Below are 24318 nucleotides of genomic sequence, written 5' to 3'. Positions count from 1 at the left end.
TTAATATATATATATACATACATATATATATATATATATATATACACACACATACATATGTATACATATATATGTATTTATAGATATAAAAGTAAACATATAAATGTATTTATATACAATAATAATAAATAATAAAATTAATACATTATATAAATATGATAAATATCATAATTTGATGTTTGATAATATTACTATTTATTAAGTTGAAATCTGAGATTAACACTTTTATTCTTTATAAATATATTAGTGCTGTCATACGATTAATCGCGATTAATCGCATCCAAAATAAAAGTTTGTTTACATAATATAAGTGTGTATACTGTGTATATTTATTATGCATATAAATACAAACACATGCATGTATATATTTAAAAAAAATGTGTTATGTTAAATATATTTATATATAATATAAAATATAAGAATATAAATATATATCCTCATTTGTAAGTCGCTTTGGATAAAAGTGTCTGCTAAATGACTAAATAAATAAATAAATAAATATGTAAAAAAAAAATAATGATGGTATTATTACTACTATCATTATAAAATTAAGTAATTCTTTCCAAAATGAAATAATTTACATTTATATTCTAATTGTGCAAAACTATTTGCTAATATTACTATTATTATTATTATATAAAGTATTTATTAAGTTGAAATCTGAGATTAACACTTTTATTCTTTATAAATATATTAGTGCTGTCATACGATTAATCGCGATTAATCGCATCCAAAATAAAAGTTTGTTTACATAATATAAGTGTGTATACTGTGTATATTTATTATGCATATAAATACAAACACATGCATGTATATATTTAAAAAAAATGTGTTATGTTAAATATATTTATATATAATATAAAATATAAGAATATAAATATATACACATGTAAATATTTTCAAAATATTTATTGTATGTGTGTGTATTTATATATACATAATATATGTATGTGTACTGTGTGTATTTATTATGTAAACAAAAACGTTATTTTGGATGCGATTAATCGCGATTAATTATTTGACAGCACTAAAATATATGCATACTTGTTTTTGTTTCCTTAATATTAAAATCTAGTGCTCTAGTGCAATTATCTGAGTCTCTAGACAAGAAAATGAAATGGTTATATTATCAAATTTGGTGAATGTAACAAAAAAAAAGTCAAACATATTACCTTGATCTTAAGTCCACACATTAACTCATAAATATTGTTCTTGCAATTGCTGCACAGCTCGTTGCTTTAGATAAAGGCATCCATCACATGACAAATAACCCATCATCTCAAATTTTATAATGCACAAACTCACCCTGCTGGTCAGCGTTTTTGTCAGCGGAGATCCCGTTGCTGTTCTGCCTGTCTGTGCTGTGTTTGTAGGGCCCTGGTGGAACCCTCCACTCTAGAGCCTGCAGTCTGTCCTGCGCCGCGGCGTCATGCAGTATCTCCATCTGCTTGGCCAACAGACGCTCCAGCTGAACCTATAATATGCACAGACAGCAGGGAGTCAGACAGGCGGATGTGTCTCGCATCATACGTACAGTGTGACAGAAATTATTTCCAATATTCACCATTCACAACATACCGCAAGTGTAGTGATACAAAACAAAACTAACCATAAACAAACTCCTACAGTTCAAATATCTGGTAATTTGAAGGCTCCTCAATCACATTTGAATATGAAACGGTGTTTACAATTACTATAAATACTTAGTTATGCTTATATTAATGTTTTCTCTGTACATTTCTCTGATTATTATTAAAACCACACTGTGTGTGGAGCTTGATTGATTCCAATAGCACCCCTCCTACATGTGCAACGGCATCCTACCTAAAAAGAGGCAAACTTTTACCGCTTTTTTTAACACAGGAAGATGCTATTCACAGTTACAAAATGACACGTTTCCACTTCACAACACAAAAGCAGCATAATTAACTGATGTTTCTGAGACAATGCATTCTGTCAATCTATCTATTGAAAAGAGAAAAGACAGCCCAGAATATGTTTTAAATGCTCTTAAATGCAGCTTACGAGACATAATGGAGACAAGTATAAACTTTGTCTTAGATACGAAGGAAAAGACACAAATGAGACAACTGTTGGCAAAAAGTATGGAAAGCAGATGAAAACCATGTAGCAATGTAAGCATCATTGCATGCAAAGTGTGTAAAAAATCAATTCATAATGCAACACAAGTATGCAGTGCATTGTCACTGTTGCCACTAGAGGCGCTATAGCAGATATTAGCATAAACAGTCTTCTTTTACAGTCATTTTTGTCAAGGTCAAGTGCTGTTAGTGCAGGGCAGAATTTTGAAGAGCCAAACATATTTGCATGATTTTATCTTTGAAAAATATTGCATATTTTAAGTTAGTATTAAAATCTTAAATCATTAATTGCACATGTTGACAAATCTAAGCACATTTTTAATTATCTTAAGAAAAAATCTGAGAATCTTGAGACCTAAAAGTTTCCTTTTGTTCTCCATTTCATGTCACTGGTTCTCAAAAGGTAGTTATATTAATTTAATCATGATTAAAAGGCTAATTAAAAAACATTAGCTATTAAAATGTTATACTGAATATATTTTATATTTGTATTATTTTAATTTATATAAATATATTTGTATTTAATTTATATAATTTAAATAAATAATTTATCATATATAATTTTAGATACATTTTTTGGGGGGTTTATTTATTTTATTACAACAGAATTACCAGAGGTTACATATCTGCTTAAGGGCCTCAAATAGTGGCTTGGACAAAGAGGTGACTTGGACTCACAAAAACAACTGAGATATTTAAGATATTGGTCATTTTTTCTGTAGAACAACAACATTCAGCAAAAAGCACTGAGAATGACAGCACTTCCTTACAGAGGTCTTTTTCATCAGTTTCATCAGTTCATCAGCACATCTCTTACACAAATATCCAACCATTAATTGTTTATATATTAGACCAGTTGACCAAAAAGTAGGTCATGGTCAGGAGGACAGGTGAAGCTCTTGCAGCTACTGACCCAAAAACCTGCATGATAGGATACCAGAGCGAGACATGTGGTGGTAGACAGACATGAAGACGGAGTCAGCGAGGCGCCTGAGAGCATTCCTCTCCCACACACAAATAAACACACTGTCATAATGCAGTCAGTCACCTGGATATTCCGCCCAACCGTCTCCTCTCCTTTAGATCTGGCGTGGGCTAGCTGCTCCTTAAGGGTCTCCTGGCGCATGTGAATGGCCTGCAGCGCCTCCTGGAGGTCAAAACAGCCCTCCTGCAGATTGATACACATTCGATTGATATTCCCTTCCAGAGGCAGTCAATTTCAAAATGAAGTTTGCCATTTCTGCAAAAATAATGAGTTTCAGACCGGTTTCCCTCCATCCGCGCCTTGTTTCAGCAGGACAAACAGACAGTCCTGCCCAAATGTATGCTATTGAATGTTGCCTAATTCTGCTCAAATAAACAGAATAATCTTATTGCAGACTTTTTTGAAGAATCAACCCACTGACTCATAGTTTCATTCACATGTTAAGCTGGCAAGCGAGTATTTTAACACCACAAAAATGAAGCAATCACCAAAAACTCCACAAAAACTCCAAACAGGCGACAATTTGCAAAAAAGCCCCACACACTGTGAAGGTGAAAGGCAAGTCTTCAGGCCTTGAAGATGATCATGTTGTGACTGAAACATTTGCCGTTCCCCTATTAAAGCTGTGGGTTTTTTATTTCACACTTGCTTTTCCCACTTGTCTTAATGCAGCTTTATTGTGTGCAGGCCTTTTTTGCAAATTAACACCAAAAAAAAAATATAAAAATCACATTACAAGACGATATATGACAATATACCTCCATACCCGTTTCCATCACCCTGTTTTTATGCACATTTTGAAGTATTGCATCAGAAATGCCAAATTTCGAATAAAAATCCCTTAATTTGCAAAAAAGTTTTTATGCTTGCTTGAGGTGGTTTTGACTTGTGCGAAAAAGGGTTAATGCGAATAATGGGAGATGGAAACGCATTTGTCGAGTAAATTCTTCCATGCGCATCAAAAAAAGTCATGTGGCTTTGCGCTATGCGCTAGGTTAATCAAAACCTGATTAACCAGTGGACCGATCCTGTTCCACAGCATCTGAAATGTTGTTATGGTCATTTTGAAATGCCCAAGCAAAGTCTGTCAACAAAATATTTCTGTATAATTGCCTCCCAGAACTGTTACACGACTGCGTTCCCAAGCAGCAGGCATACACCTTCGAAAGCAATTTATTTTGTTTCGTCTGCTCGCTCTGAGGCGCAAGTAATTTATTATATATGAAAATTATTATATTCAGTGGCTTCTCCTACTTTTCTAAGTGATATATAGTGCCAGTTTACTAGGAAGTGACGATTAGACATGTGTCGGTATTCGGTAATGCGATATATCACGATGATGAATATGCACAATATTGTTATCATGGGCACTTCAAAATACCGAGAATTATAATTATAAAAATAATTATTTATTACAAATTATTCAGAATTTTTAATGTATTTTAAGAATACTTTTCCCATCAACTGGTCACAATGCACAACATGGCTGTATGCTGCGTCAAAGACGCATGCGCACTCTGATGTAAACAAGGCCTGCGTCCCAATGTGCATACTATCCATCCTAAATTCTATGTGATAGTAGTAATTGTCATTACTATTTAGGACAGATAGGGTGGATAGTATGCACATTGGGACACAGGGAAGCACGGATGAGAAGCGCATGGCAGAACGTGTGAGAGACGCTCTGAATGAAAGCACATTCACTCTCTGACAGCAGATGGCGCTGAACATAATGCAGCTGTTACCCCGGAAACCACATAAACAAAACAGCTGCTCTACTTTCTGTTTCTAAAATGTATTTAAATGATTTAAATAGCCATTCAGATTTTTGTATTCGCTATGGTGTTAATCACAGCGTCAAATACTTAAATATTTAGACTTAATAGACTTTTTATTTTCAAACTTTTTTACATTTTAATCTGGACTACAACCACTGATCATTATATATAGATTAGTGACTACAACACGCCCTAGATATTTTTTGAAAGTGTTTTGATTCTTTATTGTTCGGTCACACTTTACATTAGGGCTTCATTATATGACATTCGTTAACAAACTGCCAATGAAAAATTCTTCTAAAAACATTAATTAATCTTAGGTAATTCCAATATTTAATAACACATTGTTAAAATCAAAAGTTGCAACTGTGTTATTTAATGAGCTAACATGAACTAAGAGTTGTATTTTTAACAAAGATTAATAACTTCTGTAGCAAATGTAGGTATTGCTCATTGTGAATGTTAATGCATTACCTAAGGTTAACTGATGACATCTTATTGTAAAGTGATACCTATTGGTCTTTATCATTCTTTTGCACTTTAATCTGTGTAAAATTTTTAAATGTATAAATTTTTTTGTGTATTGCTTTATTGTAGGCCTATTTAAAATTTCAGTTATTTTTGTTATATAAATTATTAAACCTGTTATACTGTATTATGACAACACTTTTTTGCAACTAAATGTCAATACCGCGATAATACCGTATACCGTGATAAAAGAATGAGCAATTAATCGCAACATGAAAATTTGATACCGGCATATCCCTAGTGACGATTTAGTTTTCTTTGACTCGCCGGATGGAAACGGTGTTTTATGTGATATTTCAATTTTGCGCACAAGTTAAATTCGCAATTTTGGATGGAAACCCGGCCCATGACAGCAATGGGCATAGAACTGAAAACCTAAGAGATAGCAATATGAATCAACTTTTTACTGAAGGGTCCATGGGGTAGCAGGACAAACAGACAGTCCTGCCCAAATGTATGCTATTGAATGTTGCCTAATTCTGCTCAAATAAACAGAATAATCTTATTGCAGACTTTTTTGAAGAATCAACCCACTGACTCATAGTTTCATTCACATGTTAAGCTGGCAAGCGAGTATTTTAACACCACAAAAATGAAGCAATCACCAAAAACTCCACAAAAACTCCAAACAGGCGACAATTTGCAAAAAAGCCCCACACACTGTGAAGGTGAAAGGCAAGTCTTCAGGCCTTGAAGATGATCATGTTGTGACTGAAACATTTGCCGTTCCCCTATTAAAGCTGTGGGTTTTTTATTTCACACTTGCTTTTCCCACTTGTCTTAATGCAGCTTTATTGTGTGCAGGCCTTTTTTGCAAATTAACACCAAAAAAAAAATATAAAAATCACATTACAAGACGATATATGACAATATACCTCCATACCCGTTTCCATCACCCTGTTTTTATGCACATTTTGAAGTATTGCATCAGAAATGCCAAATTTCGAATAAAAATCCCTTAATTTGCAAAAAAGTTTTTATGCTTGCTTGAGGTGGTTTTGACTTGTGCGAAAAAGGGTTAATGCGAATAATGGGAGATGGAAACGCATTTGTCGAGTAAATTCTTCCATGCGCATCAAAAAAAGTCATGTGGCTTTGCGCTATGCGCTAGGTTAATCAAAACCTGATTAACCAGTGGACCGATCCTGTTCCACAGCATCTGAAATGTTGTTATGGTCATTTTGAAATGCCCAAGCAAAGTCTGTCAACAAAATATTTCTGTATAATTGCCTCCCAGAACTGTTACACGACTGCGTTCCCAAGCAGCAGGCATACACCTTCGAAAGCAATTTATTTTGTTTCGTCTGCTCGCTCTGAGGCGCAAGTAATTTATTATATATGAAAATTATTATATTCAGTGGCTTCTCCTACTTTTCTAAGTGATATATAGTGCCAGTTTACTAGGAAGTGACGATTAGACATGTGTCGGTATTCGGTAATGCGATATATCACGATGATGAATATGCACAATATTGTTATCATGGGCACTTCAAAATACCGAGAATTATAATTATAAAAATAATTATTTATTACAAATTATTCAGAATTTTTAATGTATTTTAAGAATACTTTTCCCATCAACTGGTCACAATGCACAACATGGCTGTATGCTGCGTCAAAGACGCATGCGCACTCTGATGTAAACAAGGCCTGCGTCCCAATGTGCATACTATCCATCCTAAATTCTATGTGATAGTAGTAATTGTCATTACTATTTAGGACAGATAGGGTGGATAGTATGCACATTGGGACACAGGGAAGCACGGATGAGAAGCGCATGGCAGAACGTGTGAGAGACGCTCTGAATGAAAGCACATTCACTCTCTGACAGCAGATGGCGCTGAACATAATGCAGCTGTTACCCCGGAAACCACATAAACAAAACAGCTGCTCTACTTTCTGTTTCTAAAATGTATTTAAATGATTTAAATAGCCATTCAGATTTTTGTATTCGCTATGGTGTTAATCACAGCGTCAAATACTTAAATATTTAGACTTAATAGACTTTTTATTTTCAAACTTTTTTACATTTTAATCTGGACTACAACCACTGATCATTATATATAGATTAGTGACTACAACACGCCCTAGATATTTTTTGAAAGTGTTTTGATTCTTTATTGTTCGGTCACACTTTACATTAGGGCTTCATTATATGACATTCGTTAACAAACTGCCAATGAAAAATTCTTCTAAAAACATTAATTAATCTTAGGTAATTCCAATATTTAATAACACATTGTTAAAATCAAAAGTTGCAACTGTGTTATTTAATGAGCTAACATGAACTAAGAGTTGTATTTTTAACAAAGATTAATAACTTCTGTAGCAAATGTAGGTATTGCTCATTGTGAATGTTAATGCATTACCTAAGGTTAACTGATGACATCTTATTGTAAAGTGATACCTATTGGTCTTTATCATTCTTTTGCACTTTAATCTGTGTAAAATTTTTAAATGTATAAATTTTTTTGTGTATTGCTTTATTGTAGGCCTATTTAAAATTTCAGTTATTTTTGTTATATAAATTATTAAACCTGTTATACTGTATTATGACAACACTTTTTTGCAACTAAATGTCAATACCGCGATAATACCGTATACCGTGATAAAAGAATGAGCAATTAATCGCAACATGAAAATTTGATACCGGCATATCCCTAGTGACGATTTAGTTTTCTTTGACTCGCCGGATGGAAACGGTGTTTTATGTGATATTTCAATTTTGCGCACAAGTTAAATTCGCAATTTTGGATGGAAACCCGGCCCATGACAGCAATGGGCATAGAACTGAAAACCTAAGAGATAGCAATATGAATCAACTTTTTACTGAAGGGTCCATGGGGTTAGTGTGACATTTGAAGAAGACTTTTAGCAATTCCAGGGCAAGTTGTTAATCTCAACCACTTCACAGAGCGAAGCCGCTAATTTTTCACTAACTAAAGCTTCATTCCTCTTGAGCGAAAAGGTCAGATACTTAATAAAATGTCATCCCACTTAAGAATCCCCTCAGGATGAGTTTCAACCTGACTGGGCGGATGAACAAATGGAACATTTTGTCCGCCGTACCGCTACGTCTAAATTACTACACGAAGGATGAGCTTGAAAACTTCAAATGTTTGCATGGGTTGCCATGGGTGCAAACTACCACAGACATTCCAGTCTTTTCACTGCTAGTTGGGTGTCTGAGGCAGAGGTAACTGCTAATAACAGCTCTGACGCAAATTTGCCAACACTCACGCAGTAACAAAATCGAGCCACTCCTGTGAGTTATGGCTTTTCTCTTTCTTGACACGGAGGCTGGTCTTCAAGAGCGCACAGACAAAGGTGTGCGCGTACGCCTGCATGTATACGCATGTGTCTTCAGACTCGGCCCTTTTTCACTTTGTGGTATCTGCGCAAATGCATGGGCGTGGGTGATTCCGAGTGCGCCCACGTAATGATGTCACTTCTAACTCAAGAATAAGGGTGGGCGCGCAACTGATCTCATTTGGACCTTGTCTGGGTGCATGTGGGCGGGTGGCTTATTCTCACTGGTGTGGATGGGAGTGTAATGTGGGCAGAGTCGAGGCCAGACAGGGACAGCGAGAGGGGGAGGGGAAGTTTATGCTTTTTTCTGCAGTTCAGACACACATGCTATTAACTGTCACGCGCTTTGAAATGGTTAAACATGGAAAATCCATTCTAGAGTGAGTTGGGTACAAGTTAACTGCATCAAAAATGCAAAAACAATGTAATAAGCATGAAACAGCAAGACACTAACTTGACTAGAATTTTCAGTGGTATAGACAAAAGTTCAGCTTGCTTTGTGCACAAACAAGTTATTTTTGCAAAAAAAAGTGGTGGGGTAGCTTGGCCAATTGGTAAATTGCTAAAAGAATGTGACAAAATATACCCTCTCTTTTAAATGTATGATGAATGAGTAAATCATTCACCAATTCAAGTAGCTTGAAAAAAAACGGTATGTTGGTAAAAATGTGACAAAATATACCATCTCTTTCTTAAGCATAGCAGGAAAGTCAGATTCAGTTTAGTGAATCAGTTAAAAAAAAACTAATTAAATGATTTGAGTGGTTTGACCAAACAGTATGTGACAAGATATAACCTTTCTCTCTTAACAAAGCAGAAGTCAGATTCAGTTTAGTGAATCAATTTGTTCATTAAAAAAATTATTCACAGATTCAAGTAGTTTGACCAAATGGTATGCTGCTAAAAAATGTGACAAAATATACTTTTTCTTTCTTAAACGTTGCAGGAAATTCAGATTACGTTCCATGAATCAGTTTGTTCAGTTATGTTTGTGGGTGGAATGGATGTGTGACCAATCTGTGGCTCTATAAAGAAAATAAAGTGATTTCTACCTCACTAAATTCCAATAATTTGTTTCTTAAATTATAATATGGTTAACATGAATGTGCCATTTAGAATTATGGCAACTTTAATCAGCATGACATGAGGCATCACGTTTATACCCAAACAGAATTTACATGAAAAAAAAAAAAAAAAAAAAATGTAGCTAGAACCTGCTTAAATGATCTGGATTTGCTGAATAGAAAGTGCTGTTTGGGTGCCTGTCACTGCTTGTTGAACTTGCAGATGTCTTTTTTTAATGGGTGAGTAATTCACTCCATTATTGTATGTTGCTTCACATAAAATGTCTATTGCAAAAGACTGTTGATAAATATGCTTATAGTACATTCAACATTCTCGTGCCGTACACTAAATATGGCTGCCAAAAGAAAGTTAACATCCTTTATACATTTTTTTCATAGCGCAATATTTTCTTAAATATTGCCTTTCATTGCTTGTTTTAACTACAAATTAGGGTGTTTTCTATATTTTCTTTTGTTGTATTTAGTGCAAACATATTTAAGTTAGTTTAATGCTGTAACCCAAACTGAGATCTTCATTGATTTTGTGTTAGATAAATTTGGCTTTGATTACAAAAACCGAGCTTTTTATTAGCTTGTTGCGTCATTGACTAGAGTATCTACACTACCTTTGTGGTCAGTTTTTTTTTTTTTCTACTTTCTATGCATCAAAGAATCTGGAAAAAATGTATCACAGTTTCCACAAAATTATTAAGAATCACAACAGTTGAAAAAGACTTTCAAAAACATTAAAAAAAAAAAATCTTACTGACCCCAAACTTATGAACGGTGGTGTACAAGCTACAGTTTTAAAGTAGCTTCTCTGGTGCTAGTGTTTATTCACATGACTAGTGTGGGAACATGACGTAAAAGTGAGGTAAAATATGATTATTAACTGAGTAACAATGCAAATTAGGGGAAAAAGGAAGGCACTTGGTAATTTGCAGCTGTCTGATAATGATAAAGGACTCATTTCTCCTTAGATGTAGAGTGGGTAGAAACCACTGATTTTCCGAAGTGGTCACATGTCTGTGCCCGTACGCGGAGTGAAACCAGGGCAGAGGTTAAGCGGGCAAACACCTGCTCTTCTTCAGACACCAGCCCAGCCCACAAGCATTGATGTGGGATGTCAGAAGTTTCCAGTAGATCTAACAACTGGACAGTGATCAAATGTGTCACTAGAGAGCCATGAAAGGACAGCTGCCATTGAGCACAAAGGCCTCTTCAGCAAACCACATCAATAAGATCACTATGTGTGCAGCTAAGCATAGGGCAGACTGATCATGGATATGTAGGTTATGGAAAAATAATGACCGTGGGCCGGATAAATATGGATTTAAGGTGTGATCGAGGGAGTGGGCTTGCGAACATTGATCCTTTGTAACTTCTCCAGGCTGAACTTTGACCTTTCCCCTACACCATGACATGCAATCCTGATGGAGCTACCCCGCATGCTCCAGCAAAGCCCTCCCACACAGTTCAGTATGCTGACAGGCAGCTATGCAAACAAAAAGCCACTGGACCCACCCAGTGTCAATCCAGCCTCCTACGTTTCCTCGCATATCGGTGTTAGAGCCGTAGCGCACATTAATAACAAAATGACTTGAGAAATCGTGTTGAAAGCTACAGACAGATTATTTGGAGCTCAGGTTGGAGAAATCACAAAGTAATTTTACTCACCTCAGTTTTAATTCTCTTGGGTGACGGGTAAGATTTTTTTTTTTTTTTAAAGAAAATAATACTTTTCCAGCAAGGATGCTTTAAATAGACAAAAAGTTAATATATTTATAATGCTAAAGTTTTCTATTGCAAATAAATGCTGTTCTTTTGAACTTTCCATTCATCAAAGAATCCTGAAAAAAAAAGTATCTTGGTTTCCACCAAAATATTAAGCAGCACAGCTGTTTTCAACATTTATTATATTAAGAGAAACAAATCAGCATATTAAAATGATTTCAGAAGAATCACTGAAGACTGGAGTAATGGCTGCTGAAAATTCAGCTTTGATATCACAGAAACAAATTACATTTTAAAATGCATTAAAATAGAAAACAGTTCTTTTAAATTGAAATAATATTTCACACTAATACTGTTTTGCTATATTTTTGATTCAAATAAATTCAGCCTTGGTGAGCATAAGATACTTTTTTTTTTTAATCTTACTTATGACACCAAACTTTTGAATATGTAAGGGTAGGCAATTAGATTTTGTTTGTCTGTCTCTAGGAGAAAATAGTCTACCATCGTGGACATGTTATTACAATTACTTTCCCCAAAATGCTGATATTTTTATTTTTAAAAAGAATACCTTAAAACAAGGGTTTTCAAACCCCCCCCCAATCATTAATTATGCTTATTAAAATAGTTGGAAATGTTTTATTATCTTCTGCATGGACCCCCTTCAATAGTTTCATAGACCCCTGCTTGAAAACCCTGGCCTTAAAATACTAATATTTGCTTTAGTAATACTAGCTTTTCACCTGCAACCTATAATTTAGGAGTGCCCTTGGCAAATTTCATTATGACGTAAGAAGCATTGTAAGAAAACTTGGCCTAGATAACTTTCGCAATACCCAGTCCACGACTGTGATGCAATCTTTCAAGTTTTGAATGAGTGACTGCAATTATGTAACGCCAAAAGGAATTTTCCATCCACTGACACGCAAGCCTGGCAATCCAGGAAACACCTGCACGGTCTCTTTGGATGGCAGGTTTTGAGTGTCTGATAAGGCCTGTGTGCCTTTAGATGCAAAGGAGTGGGAGTGTTCTCATCTCTCCGTAGACCTCAGTGCAGCACTTCATACCTCAACACAAATGGCACGCACAAAGCCGACTTTGATATCTCGGCTCGGCTCTAAGCAGACCACCAGAGAGCAGATCCTGAGCTGCTCACAATGCATTAGCATGAGCTATCTCTTTCTTGGCTTAAAGGCTAAACATCATGAATGATTACTCTAGTTACTTACGGGGTGTAAACAGTGATGCATGCAGAGAATTTAAATCCATTAAAACAAACAACTCCTCTACATTGTGCGTTCTTCATACTAACGAGGTGGAATCTGCAGGATATTTTGTGTTTATCAGGAATTTATGCGCTGATTTAGGCAGGAAATCTTTGTAATTTTATGATTTAAACAATGGTAAAATGTTTTAAACCGAGATACTGACACTCATATTGAAGGCCTGCATCTGTGGAAATGGTCTGACAAGCGGACAATCCTGCCCCAAACTTATGCTGTTGGTTACCCGAGCTACTCAAACAGTGCAATGTTTCTACAATGTTACAAAGACACAGTGTTAACACTTTTTAGGGAAATTTGTCTGTGCATAATGAACTAGGATATGAGAAATTATTTTAAAACTGAAAAATTGAATGTTTCAGTTTTAACCAAAGGTCCAAAAATAGTCAACCATGGTGTTTCATGTTTGGGAAATGACCTCAAAGTTCTTACTTGCTGGTTCTGTAGGTGTATTTGTAGGTGACCTCTCGGGAGACCTGACGGGCCAGTCCGAAAAGCTCATCTCTGCGAGTCAGCAATGCCACCTCCTTCATACATAGCTGTGCTGCAGCCTCATTCACCGTCAGCTTTGTAAAAACAAAGGAGATTTTTATTATTACTTTGATAATAAATAATACATATTGTTATGTGCAAAGAATTAAACCAGTCCCACAAGCAAGCAACACCTCTGCATTATATTTCTGGTGCAGCCAATTAACCGATGAAGTACTTTTTGAATCATTTCTTACTGGAAGTACAGCTACCCTGTTGAAAAAACAAGCAAATGCTGGTTAGGTATGTTTTGAAGCATGGCAGCTGGTTTGAGCTGGTTTAAGCTGGTCCTGAGCTGGTTTAAGCTGGTCCTAAGCAACTAGCTCCAGCTCAGGACCAGCTCATGACCAGCTCATAACCAGCTTATAACCAGCTCAGGACCAGCTTAAACCAGATCATGAGTCAACTAAGGACCAGCTTAAACCAGCTGCCATGTTTCAAAACATACCTAACCAGCATTTGCTTGTTTTTTCAACAAGGGTACGCTTGGAAGTGCATGATACATTTAAACCCCAACAGCACCCAAAGATGCAAAAGCCCCGTAAAACGCACCTCGTGCAGAGTCAGATGCTTCCCATCCTTTCTTTTTGAGTCAAATCTCCCATATATGGCGCTATACTTGCGGATTTCCTCTTCCCTGTGCGGATCCTCGTCGCTCATGTCGAAGATGTGGCTGATCATCTTGGCAAGCTTCTTATTTCCCTTCAACAGTTCTTTAACCTCTCCGGGGTCACTCTTGGGCAAAGTCTGAGCGATTCTTTCTACGCACTCTGCCACGGACTGAATAGCAGCCGCGTCTAGTGCCTCCAGGCCGTCCCGAGGGGAAGACGGAGAGCCCAGTTCTGCCGGGGACAGGCTGTGCTCGCTCTCCGTGCCGTGCCCGGCCCAAAAACGTGGCTCGCTGCCACTCTGAAGGGGCGAAACAGTGGCAGAAGAGTTCCCGTTGCCCGATTCTCCTTTTCCAGGATCCACGCAAGCAGCTGCCAAACACTTGGGCACTTTGACTTGGGTGTCTCCACGGGCGCCATTCCCAGGCAACAATGTGGGCGACCCTTCGGGCAGCTTGTAGACGGGAATGCTGCAGACGGGAAGGGACGTGAGGGGCTGATTGAACAGGGCAGGGTTTGTGACCCAATCGCGCAGAGCTTTCTGTAGGCGTCTGACATGCAGTGGCTTGCTGGCCATGCCTACGAGCGCCATGATCTCGAGAAACTCGTCCTCGCCGGCCTCGCAGAGCTGCTGAACGTCGTCGCCGCCCTGCTGGATGAAGGCGTCATAGTAGCACAGCAGGTTGGCCCTCTGAAGGATGCGGTAGAGCTGCAACTCCCCAAGGGTTCTGGGTAAAGTCGCTGCCATACCTGAACAAAGGAAGGAACTAAATAAGCAATTACAGGAAACAAAGCAAAAGTGCTTGAAGCAGAGGACACTGGTTGCCACAGCAGGGGGAGGAAGAGAAATGTGTGGCTGGATCCAAGAGTGGCGACTATAAGAGAGCGCCTGTCAGGCTCCTGGGCTGCTGGGAGAGTCACATACCACACTCCACCTCTGCAACACGCGTAGGTGGGCTCTCTCAGCACAGGCCTCATTTGTTTCTGCCGGGATCTGGCTTCTACAGCTGCCACTGTCAGGATCTGGATCCACAGCAGCACAGATAAAAGCGAGATTGGCTGCAGGGGAGGGAGGTGGGGTAATGAAGCCGTGTGGGAGTGGGACGGTAGGTGTGTGTGCTAAGAAGATAGTGCTCTGCATTTTATTAATTCACCCACTTCTTCCTTAGAAGGATCCAGGGATTATGAATGCACGACAAACGTACACGCGCACACACACTTAATGCTCTCTGCAAACTTTGTCAGTGACTGTAATGCATACCAATGTGGTAACCGAGCTCATTTGCTTATTTTAGATGTGTTTTAGAAATGATATGCAAAACATGACAGTCAGAAATATCTGAGATTTGGTGGGGAAATGTTTATATTTTGAATCTGCATTTGCAAATCGCCACTCATTTGTGGATCGTTGCATATTTATAGTGATGATTTACAAATGCATAGACAATGCACATGAATAATCATTCAATCATTCAAAGCACAATTGTGTACTTATGAATGAGGTTTTCCATATTTGAATGATATTATGTGAATGTCAATTAGATTACGGATTTGTCATAGTTTGTGAATTTGTCTATTCTTTTGTCACAGTAAAAATGAAAAGATCAAGGCAGAAATGAAAGGTTCCTCAGATAGGCCTGGGCGATAAAACGGTATCGGTATTTATCGACGGTACACCTTCTTCGATAATGATAGAAAAAATGTTCGATATAGCGCACGATATAGGCACGTGCTATGAGTGACGCAGACAGCACACACAAACACAAACATGCTGAAATGAGTGCTGTGCCTGCCTGTGATGAGGAGATTGTGAATAAAGAATGAATATTAGTCGAATTTAAAATAAACATTTGCATTTGAATGTTAGGTGTGCATCAGGGAGCGTCATCAGTGGCGCGCGAGATGCGGTGATGATGATGTAAGGGACGTTGTAGTTTAATGTTTTGTTAGTCTAGCCCACGAGACGCGCCACTGCTGGGTTATTCATTCAAAATATTAGGGAAATATAGAAGCTCAATGCGGAGAAGATCTTGAATGGGTTAAAACCGAAACCAAGCCATTCACACAGAACGCATAATCCGCGCATTTTTAGACGGACAAATATGACTGCTGCACTCGCGCGAGTCACACAGAAGAGTATAGAAAGCCATGCAAAGTTAAAACAGTTTAAACTTTTAGAAAACATGTCACTAATTTGTGGATGTTTATTCCTTTTCAATGCGTCTCTCTAATTTAAAAATACAGTGGTTAAATAAAAAAATTCTATTGCTCTCTGTTTTAAAAAAGGTTATAAAAAATGTCAATAATTATCGATACCGAATGATATGAAACATTATATCGTTGATAAATTTTTTAGCTATATCGCCCAGCCCTATCCTTAGATCTGTGGCAGAACACTGTGGAGAACCTCAAGGAACCTGTGAAACCTACAAAAGGATCTAATAAGTTCCTACAAGAACTCCAAAGACTGTCAATGGTTCCTTCCCCCATCACAAGGGAAAGGCATTGAGAGACACTTAAATTATATATTGAACTTCATTGAGTACACATCATGATAATTGAGGCACGTTCAAAATGATGCCTAGAGGTTCTCCAGAGGGTTCCTCCAGCGTGACAGTCTGAAGATCTCCAAACAAGCCTTTTAATTTTTAAAGTGGTGAATCATATTTTGTGAATAAGAATTAGGTTACTCATTTGTGAATCATATTTTGTGAATATATTCTTTCTGAGACTATTCTGACCCCTAGAGATAGATCAAGAAACTTATATTGTTTCAACGTCATCAGAAAACAGCATTTTACATTAAATACAAACTACCTGTTTTTTTTTTTTTTTAGAAATGAATCTGCTTATAAAATATTTTCCTGTTACCCTAAATTTCCAAACAAACTTGCACTGACATACACATCTGCATTTGCACTTTTCTCTGCCTGCAATGAAGTATAAAGACAGAAACTGCTTTCGGAGACACTACAACAACAAACCTATAACAGCAAAAAAGAAAAAGAAAACGCACAAAAGTTGCAGAACTTTTATGGCATTTCTATACTACACTCACATACTTTAGGATTAAATAAATAAAGTAAACAATTTAAAAATAAGAAAGTTAAAAATATATAAAGTATTAAAAAAGTAAAGTAAAATAGCCAGTTTTAAAAATGAAGAACAATTCCAATGTGAATGCTAGACCTCAATTATTGTTCTTTCAGTGGCAGTAAAAGATGACAGACGCTGCTAAATCATCATGACTGTTAGTGTACTAGAGGTGAGTAAGAACAGTAACACAGCGAGGCTGATAGTGAGTACTGATGAGCGAGTGTATGGAGTCTAATGAGGACACCCCACTGCACAGCAGAGTGATCCGCCACTCTAATGGATGACTGAGGCCTAGACCCAAGTGAAGGGTGCCTTGTTGAAACCAATTCAGTATCAGCATGGATGGCACTTAGGCAGCAATTTATCCAAAGCTCTCTCTCCCCGCAGCATGCTGGCTTCCTAATGCTGGAGATCTAAGGCCAGGGCTTCACGCAACACGCTGAGAGCACTCACAGCACGTACTCGTGTTGCCCAACAGCAGCTTCTTATCAATCTAAATGAATAATGGATTCACATCTAGACCTGTCCTAAATAGTGCGATGAATCTATCGAAAAGGAGCTTCTCTTGAAAGGCAACCTATCAGTCCTGTGCATCAGACTAAATGTTTGTGGAACAGCTGCTCTCCATATAAAAGCTACAAGGGCTGTTTTTGTGAAAGGAACATAAGGCACTACAAGAGGAACACAATCGATTCACTTCTTAAGTGGATGACTACACAAGAAAAGGAATCATTTGTGTGTACATAAGAAGTGGGGTATCTCTTAAAGGAATAGTTCATGCAAAAAACTAACTTCTGTCATCATTTACTCACCCTCATGTTGTTTCAAACCTGCATGACTTACTTTCTACCGTGGAACACCAAAAGAGATGTTTAGAAGAATGTTCATGCTGCTTTTGTCCACACTATAAAACTGAATGGTGAGAAATGTCTGTCAACTTGAATGTTGGTCAGTTCTGCTATTACATGAGTTCAGATGACTCGGAATAGTATATTGGTCAGCCTCTGGTCACCATTCACTTTCACTTTATAGAAAACAGCAGCAATATTCTCATACCCTGTACACTTCTCCTTTTATGCTCCATAGAAGAAAGAAAATCGAATGAAATGAGGATGAACATTTCCATTTTTGAGTCAACTATTCTTTTAACAAAAATTGGTATGTGATTAATTACAAATATTACAAGATGTAAAATAACTTGCCACAATCATAGATATAAATGTCTTCAACATCACCTTTCAACTGCTTCTTTATGAGGACCACCAACTCAAGTTCAACTTTGATAATCTTTCTCAAAGCACTTCAAAAGATGGGTGCAAACACACTCATTTAGGTGGCAGTGGCTTTAACCCAAATAATGTACGATTCGTCATAGGGTCTTTCGAAAATAACAGGGGAAAATATCGGTGAGGAAAGCAGAGAAGGAGAATAGGCATGATAAAAGTTCACCACTTTGCATGTAATATTAGTAACATCTGAATCGGTATTTTGGGGGCCCAGTGTGTACAATGAAGTGGTAAACAATGAGTCATAAATTCACAGGACACAAGCAAAATTTCAAAACAGAAATTCCCATTACCTCATTCCAATTTATTATTCAAATGATAAACCAAATATGAGGCATCACTAACTATTACTAATGTTTATGGGAACAATAATAAACCATCTCTGGCAGAACAGCAATATATTATTATTAGGAGCCAAGCATCAAAGGTAGTTTTATTATAGACACTTATCAGATTGTTATTATTCTGTCATTGCAGACTATGGCAGGACTGCTAGAAGGAAATTTGTTCAATTTGGGCTGTAGAAATAAAGTAAACAGTTTGGAGCCATCTACTAATCATGAAATATGAATATGATATCATTGCTTATAACTATAAATAACATGGTTTAAAATAATTTAAAGTCTTTAGGATTGAGAGATACGATATTTGTCTATCTCAGCTGTACATTATGCATCGGTTATTTTAATATTACACATAAAATGCTTTATTTGACTAACAATTCAGCATAACAAGGTGAAATTTGATATGTGCCATCTGCACAATCCTCTTAAACGTACAAATATTTTTCAAGAAAAAAAAAAGTTTTTGTCTTAATGTTTGTTTTGCCATGATCAGCCACATTGTTTGCCCACCATTTTAAAACTTCATGGAAATTGTACTTTTCCCACACCGTTCATCAAATTTTCACCCAAAAATGGCAGATCATCTTTAGACCATTTTTTTTTTACCAAACCAGTTGTCACAACAATCACAACAAATTTTGGACAGTGCCAATTATTGCTCAAAAATAAGCAATTAGATTAGCTACAAGACAATATTTTTTTCTTCACCGGGAATGCTATATTCAATATTATTTTACAATACTGTAATATATAATAATAATTACAATAGTCTATATAAAAATTGGAGAACTTGAAACAATTAGATTAAATTTTATCATTATTATCATACATTACTTTTTTATCTACATATAAACAAATCAATAGCTATAAATATAGATTATTGAATATTTCAAATAACATTTCATATAATACCCTATAGCTAGCTCTTGAAATTCCTTGGGAAAAAATATCAGCGTATGAAATCCACACATACTAAAGGCATTGCACAGTGGAAAGCATTGGGAAAACTGACTGAAAGTGAAGAAACGCTAAGGATGCTGTACACACACAGCTGCCGACGACCAGACGCCCACGGGGGCGCATTCTCACACGGTACCGAGAGCTGTCCGGTCTGCACCGCGCGCACATGGATCACAAAAACACGCAGGAAAGTTGCACACAATACAAGAATTCAGCGCTCCACTGCATTTGCAAGCGAGACTGCACGAAAGTACTGGAAAAAACGTACCTTTTGGTTTTCTTTGTCTTTTTCCAACAAAACTCTTCCAAAAGCGGCGTCTGGTTTTATGATTATTAAATTCTGAAATATGACGCTCCGTTGAGTTACGCGACGCTTCACTGTCCAATGTCCAGTGAGGTGACGCGCGTTCGGCGGGTAAGCAACGCGTCCTTCGGCTCTGTTATTGAATTAACTCGCACACACTCTAGTTTGAACTACGGAGGGACTCTCAAACTAGTTGGTTTCCGCGCTCTCCCCTACTGCCAGAATTGGGATATTCCGCGCTTGCTACATTGCTCTCTCACTCCCACGCGCCTGCGTGACGCAGATCCTGGCGTGGGCGGTAGCGGCGCGTGGGAGGCTGCTGCATGGAATACCAAACCTCATATCAGCCGCATGCACCGCCTCATATATATATACATGGACATTTATCATGTTTGTTGACCTTACTGAAAATACGCCAGCATACAGCATAACGGTTCGGTGGCCGCCTGTACGCCAACGCCGGTGCTATTCTTGCCCCCCTCCTCCTCCTCCAGTGCAAATTCACCTGCTGCCTACAGCCTGTCACACACCGAGTCCTTGTGCATTCCAGTGGGCATCGTTTCACATCTTATTAGTTCTACCTGCTCCATTTATAGAGTTCTGCGCTGATGGCCAATAACAAGATCTGCAGGCAATCTCATAAACAACATAATTACTTTTTTTACTTTTAAAAACGCACTTTCTGAACATGAGTTAATTAGCTAGTGAAAGTTTCGGCAATGCTGGATCTTCGGTTTGTAATTAAAGCGAATACAAAAGAAGAAAAACTTGTACCAAAAAACAAAACAAAAGTATCTGCATTTCCTGAAGGAAATACCACAAAGAAGCACAATAGTGTTCAAGTGGCAAGTTTAGGTTTGATGTCACAAAAATTATATTTCATATAAATATCTATATATTCTATAAGCTATATATATATATATATATATATATATATACAGAGAGAGAGAATATATATAAATATATATATAATATCTATTTATTCTATTTATTACTATATATAGATATATAGATATGACAAAACGTGCATATTTACAATACAAATGCATTCTAACAATACAGATTTTCACATTCTGATCTATGTATGCAGATTTTGCTTAAGAGTGTATGACCTTTAACAAAAAAAGGCATTTGCATGACACATCAGGGTATTTATCATAATCAGAGCAAATGTAAACACAGTCAGTGAGGTTAAATCAAGGTGGTCTAATATGGCAGCGATGTCTGATTCATGAATGAATCATTCTTTTGAGTCTGATCTGTATTATTTTTAAACATTTTTGTAATCAATCGGACTAAATCAGTAAAAGCAGTTCTCAAGCATATTTGGTTGTAAAATATTGTCAAAATAGAGGGTTTCTCTATGCAGGAAGGGAATATCAATTAACTCGATATGCAAATAGAAAGAATAAGAAGATCAATCACAGTTCAGTATGCAAATATTACAATGACGCTGCAGCACATTCTATTAGTCAAAAGGAGATTTTCAAACTGTAATAACATTTTTGGATAAAACACCTAAGGCTAAAATTATCTAGCAGTTTATGCTATATTAATTGCTTGCTTTTTAACACTTAGGGTGGGGGATGAGAGCAAACCCAAAGCAGAATGTTGAAGCATTATCAATACAGTCATTCTTACTTTTGAACATGCACAGATGTTTGTGCTTTCTTTGAGTGTGGTCCTCGAGTAGTGAATACCCGCCGGGAACTATACCCTTCTAAGGGGGTTGTGACTGAGAGACTTTCATTGTTACAGTGACTCAACCAAAACAAACCTCTCCCCTCAGCACATCTCTCTCACTGCTCCTCAGCGTCAGATGCGGAGATTCATTGAGAGATGTGCTCACAGACATGTTTTGGGGGTCTGCAGCAGGAAGAGGAGTGAAAAGGGAGATGCTGGGAGGGGCTGTGGTCCTGTATGCAGCCACTACTCACTCCTCTTTCAGGATATTTACACTCCCACACACAGTGATTCAGCTGGCTCTAATCCTCTCCTCACACACACACATAGACACACACACACAGACACACACACACACACACACACAGACACACACATTCACATACTGCCGCTGGATTAGGCTGCATAAGACGCCCATGGCCAAAAGACTACGGCAAAGATTCTCCTTCTCCATGTAAAAAAGCGTGTGCTTTAGATAAACTGAGGGAGTAAGTTGGCTGACAAACAATTTGAGAATTTTGAGTATTTCGTATCTGGTTGTATGTGGGCAGCTGACATGACATGCAATTCTCCTGTCCTCAAAACACAAGGTCGGTCATTTCTCTTATATGTTCATTACAGCAAAGGACACTAATTATGTCCAAAAACATCAAAGTATCAATTCAAAAGATGTTTTAATTTCTGATAATTCATGCTCATAATCAAAGGTGAAATATCATAAGATATCAAGTACATTTTTTGTCACCATAGAGTCCTTTGGAATGACTCACATCTCTTGAAAATGTTGTTAATCAGGACCCCAACAGGAAGTACATATTACTCAGAATAGCATACCACTCTTATTTTTGGCATATAAAGATGGCAGAAATAGTAAGAGTAGGCTATTTTGAAATCAGCCAGTTTAGGTTAAGATGAGTCAAAGCTTTACTTCTAATAAGTGCCTCAAAGGAAAATCAATGACAGTTTGATTAGTTCTTCTTAAGTGGCTGTTGCAACAGTTTGGTACCTTATAAGCACAACACTTTTTCCAAGCAGACTAATAAAAAAATTAACTCAGTGACCTTGGTTCCGGAAGTATTTCTCCCACAGGGATTTTTAAAAAGTCTTAATTAAATAGTTATAAGTCATGAACCAAACCAATCACCTACATGGGGATTCACAACATTACAAAAATGTATCTGAAAATTACAAAAATAGAAAAGACTGTACTTAACGGCTTTAATGAAGGAAAGAACTACAATCTGCAAGTGAAAATCAAATTAAAGAGAAATAAAAAAAAAAATGTAAATAAAAAATACTGACTTGCATTATTCACAGTGCTTCATGGACCTAGGCGAGTTCTTTTGCTGCAATTTTCTCCCTCTGATTCACTGCTTGGTGGATTTTTGAAACCATGGTTATGTAGTTTTTCATGAGGAATTCTACTGTTATATATGACTATTAAAAAAAAAAAAAGTTGAAATAATGTGGGCTAATTCCCCTATAGAGAAAATGAATGGGATTTTTACTTCCGGAACCCAACTGTTGCTCTGTTTTTGAAAATTGCAGCCATGTCAGCCAATCAGATACGAGCTTACTAGATCAAGAAAGTGCATTCCAGTTTTGTGTGCAATATGCATCAGACGGTTAGTGAACGGACAGTGGGTGGTCCATGGATGTGCTGTCTGAGGCAGACACTATAGGAAGAAGGAGAGTTTTACCTTCTACTATTAAGTGTATAACATTTCCGTGACACTACTTCCATATTAATTTCTTCAGTGCTGCGGTGTGAGAGAAAGAGAGATTTAATAAGCATTAATGAGCATATAATGCTGTAAGTGAAAGGTTTAATTATTTGTGTGAAAGCAGCATACAGTATGTGAGTCAAACTGTAAACAATGTGCTATAATAGAGTAATTCCTTGAAATGTGTTTTAAACTGCATTTTTCACATTTTATTATTTAATTTATGTGCATGCATGTCGTTAGAAACACATTTAAATTCACACAATAATACATATGTGAATACTCTACAGAATTTCTTTAATAGACTTATATGTCACAGTTGATATAAATAGCTAAACAACACGTTCAATGTGCCCACTAATAAAGGAGGGTGTGAGGAGAGAGAGATATCAGACAGAACGGGAGACAAAGAGAGAAAGTGGAGGTTGGGGGTGCCAGAAAGGGTGAGAGAGAAAGAGAAAAAGAAAGAGAGAGAGCAGTACAGTAAAAGTCTTCAAATCTGCCTTGGTATTAGATGCTATTTTTAGGAAGTAGGCCAGCAACAGCTAGCAGCTTGGCGAAGGCGCCTTGTATGCTTGATTATATTTTTTTCCTTCTTTTTTTCTCTGACAGAGATGAACTGAGATGATTTGGGGAACTGATAAATGTTACAATACTGTGCCAAAATTCGAACGAAAGATGCCAGGGAAAATATGAGATGTTTCTGTTTTGACAGCTGATTGACAGATGGCTACCACATTGATCTTAAAAATGACAACTGTGCAGTTGACAATGAGTTTAGCTTGAAATCACACCAAAAGGAATACAACCGATTCACAGGATGAGTGAGACAATACTTGCACTGAAAACCAAAACAAAACATGTTTTTTATTGTTTTTTAGTATTAAAATAAAAGAGTTCTTTTTACAAGAGAAACCTATGAATTGGGTAGGTAAGCTTTCCATATATGGTGATTGGTGACAAATTCTATTTGATTTAATAGCAAATGCATGAAATTTT

General features: G+C 37.0%; 1 protein-coding gene across 1 annotated transcript in view; it reads right to left on the bottom strand.

Moving 5' to 3' along the window:
* LOC107660590 (NGFI-A-binding protein 1-like) overlaps positions 1-20316 on the bottom strand; it is a 24725-nt gene extending 4409 nt beyond the window's left edge. Inside the window, exons 1-7 of the mRNA XM_016449928.1 lie at positions 19877-20316; positions 13867-14672; positions 13216-13349; positions 12448-12461; positions 11444-11481; positions 3151-3270; positions 1306-1474 (exon numbers count right to left, since the gene is read on the bottom strand). Coding sequence (XP_016305414.1) covers positions 1306-1474; positions 3151-3270; positions 11444-11481; positions 12448-12461; positions 13216-13349; positions 13867-14670 — 1279 coding nt within the window. The 5' untranslated portion in view covers positions 14671-14672; positions 19877-20316. The remainder of the gene's footprint in view (positions 1-1305; positions 1475-3150; positions 3271-11443; positions 11482-12447; positions 12462-13215; positions 13350-13866; positions 14673-19876) is intronic.
* Between the last annotated feature and the right edge of the window lie 4002 nt (positions 20317-24318).

This window comes from Sinocyclocheilus anshuiensis, unplaced genomic scaffold (assembly GCF_001515605.1).
Source record: "Sinocyclocheilus anshuiensis isolate Anshui unplaced genomic scaffold, SAMN03320099.WGS_v1.1 scaffold627, whole genome shotgun sequence".
In the NCBI taxonomy this organism is placed as follows: domain Eukaryota; kingdom Metazoa; phylum Chordata; class Actinopteri; order Cypriniformes; family Cyprinidae; genus Sinocyclocheilus; species Sinocyclocheilus anshuiensis.
The sequence above is the reverse complement of the archived record's forward strand: the minus strand, read 5'-3'. Positions and strand labels throughout refer to the sequence as shown.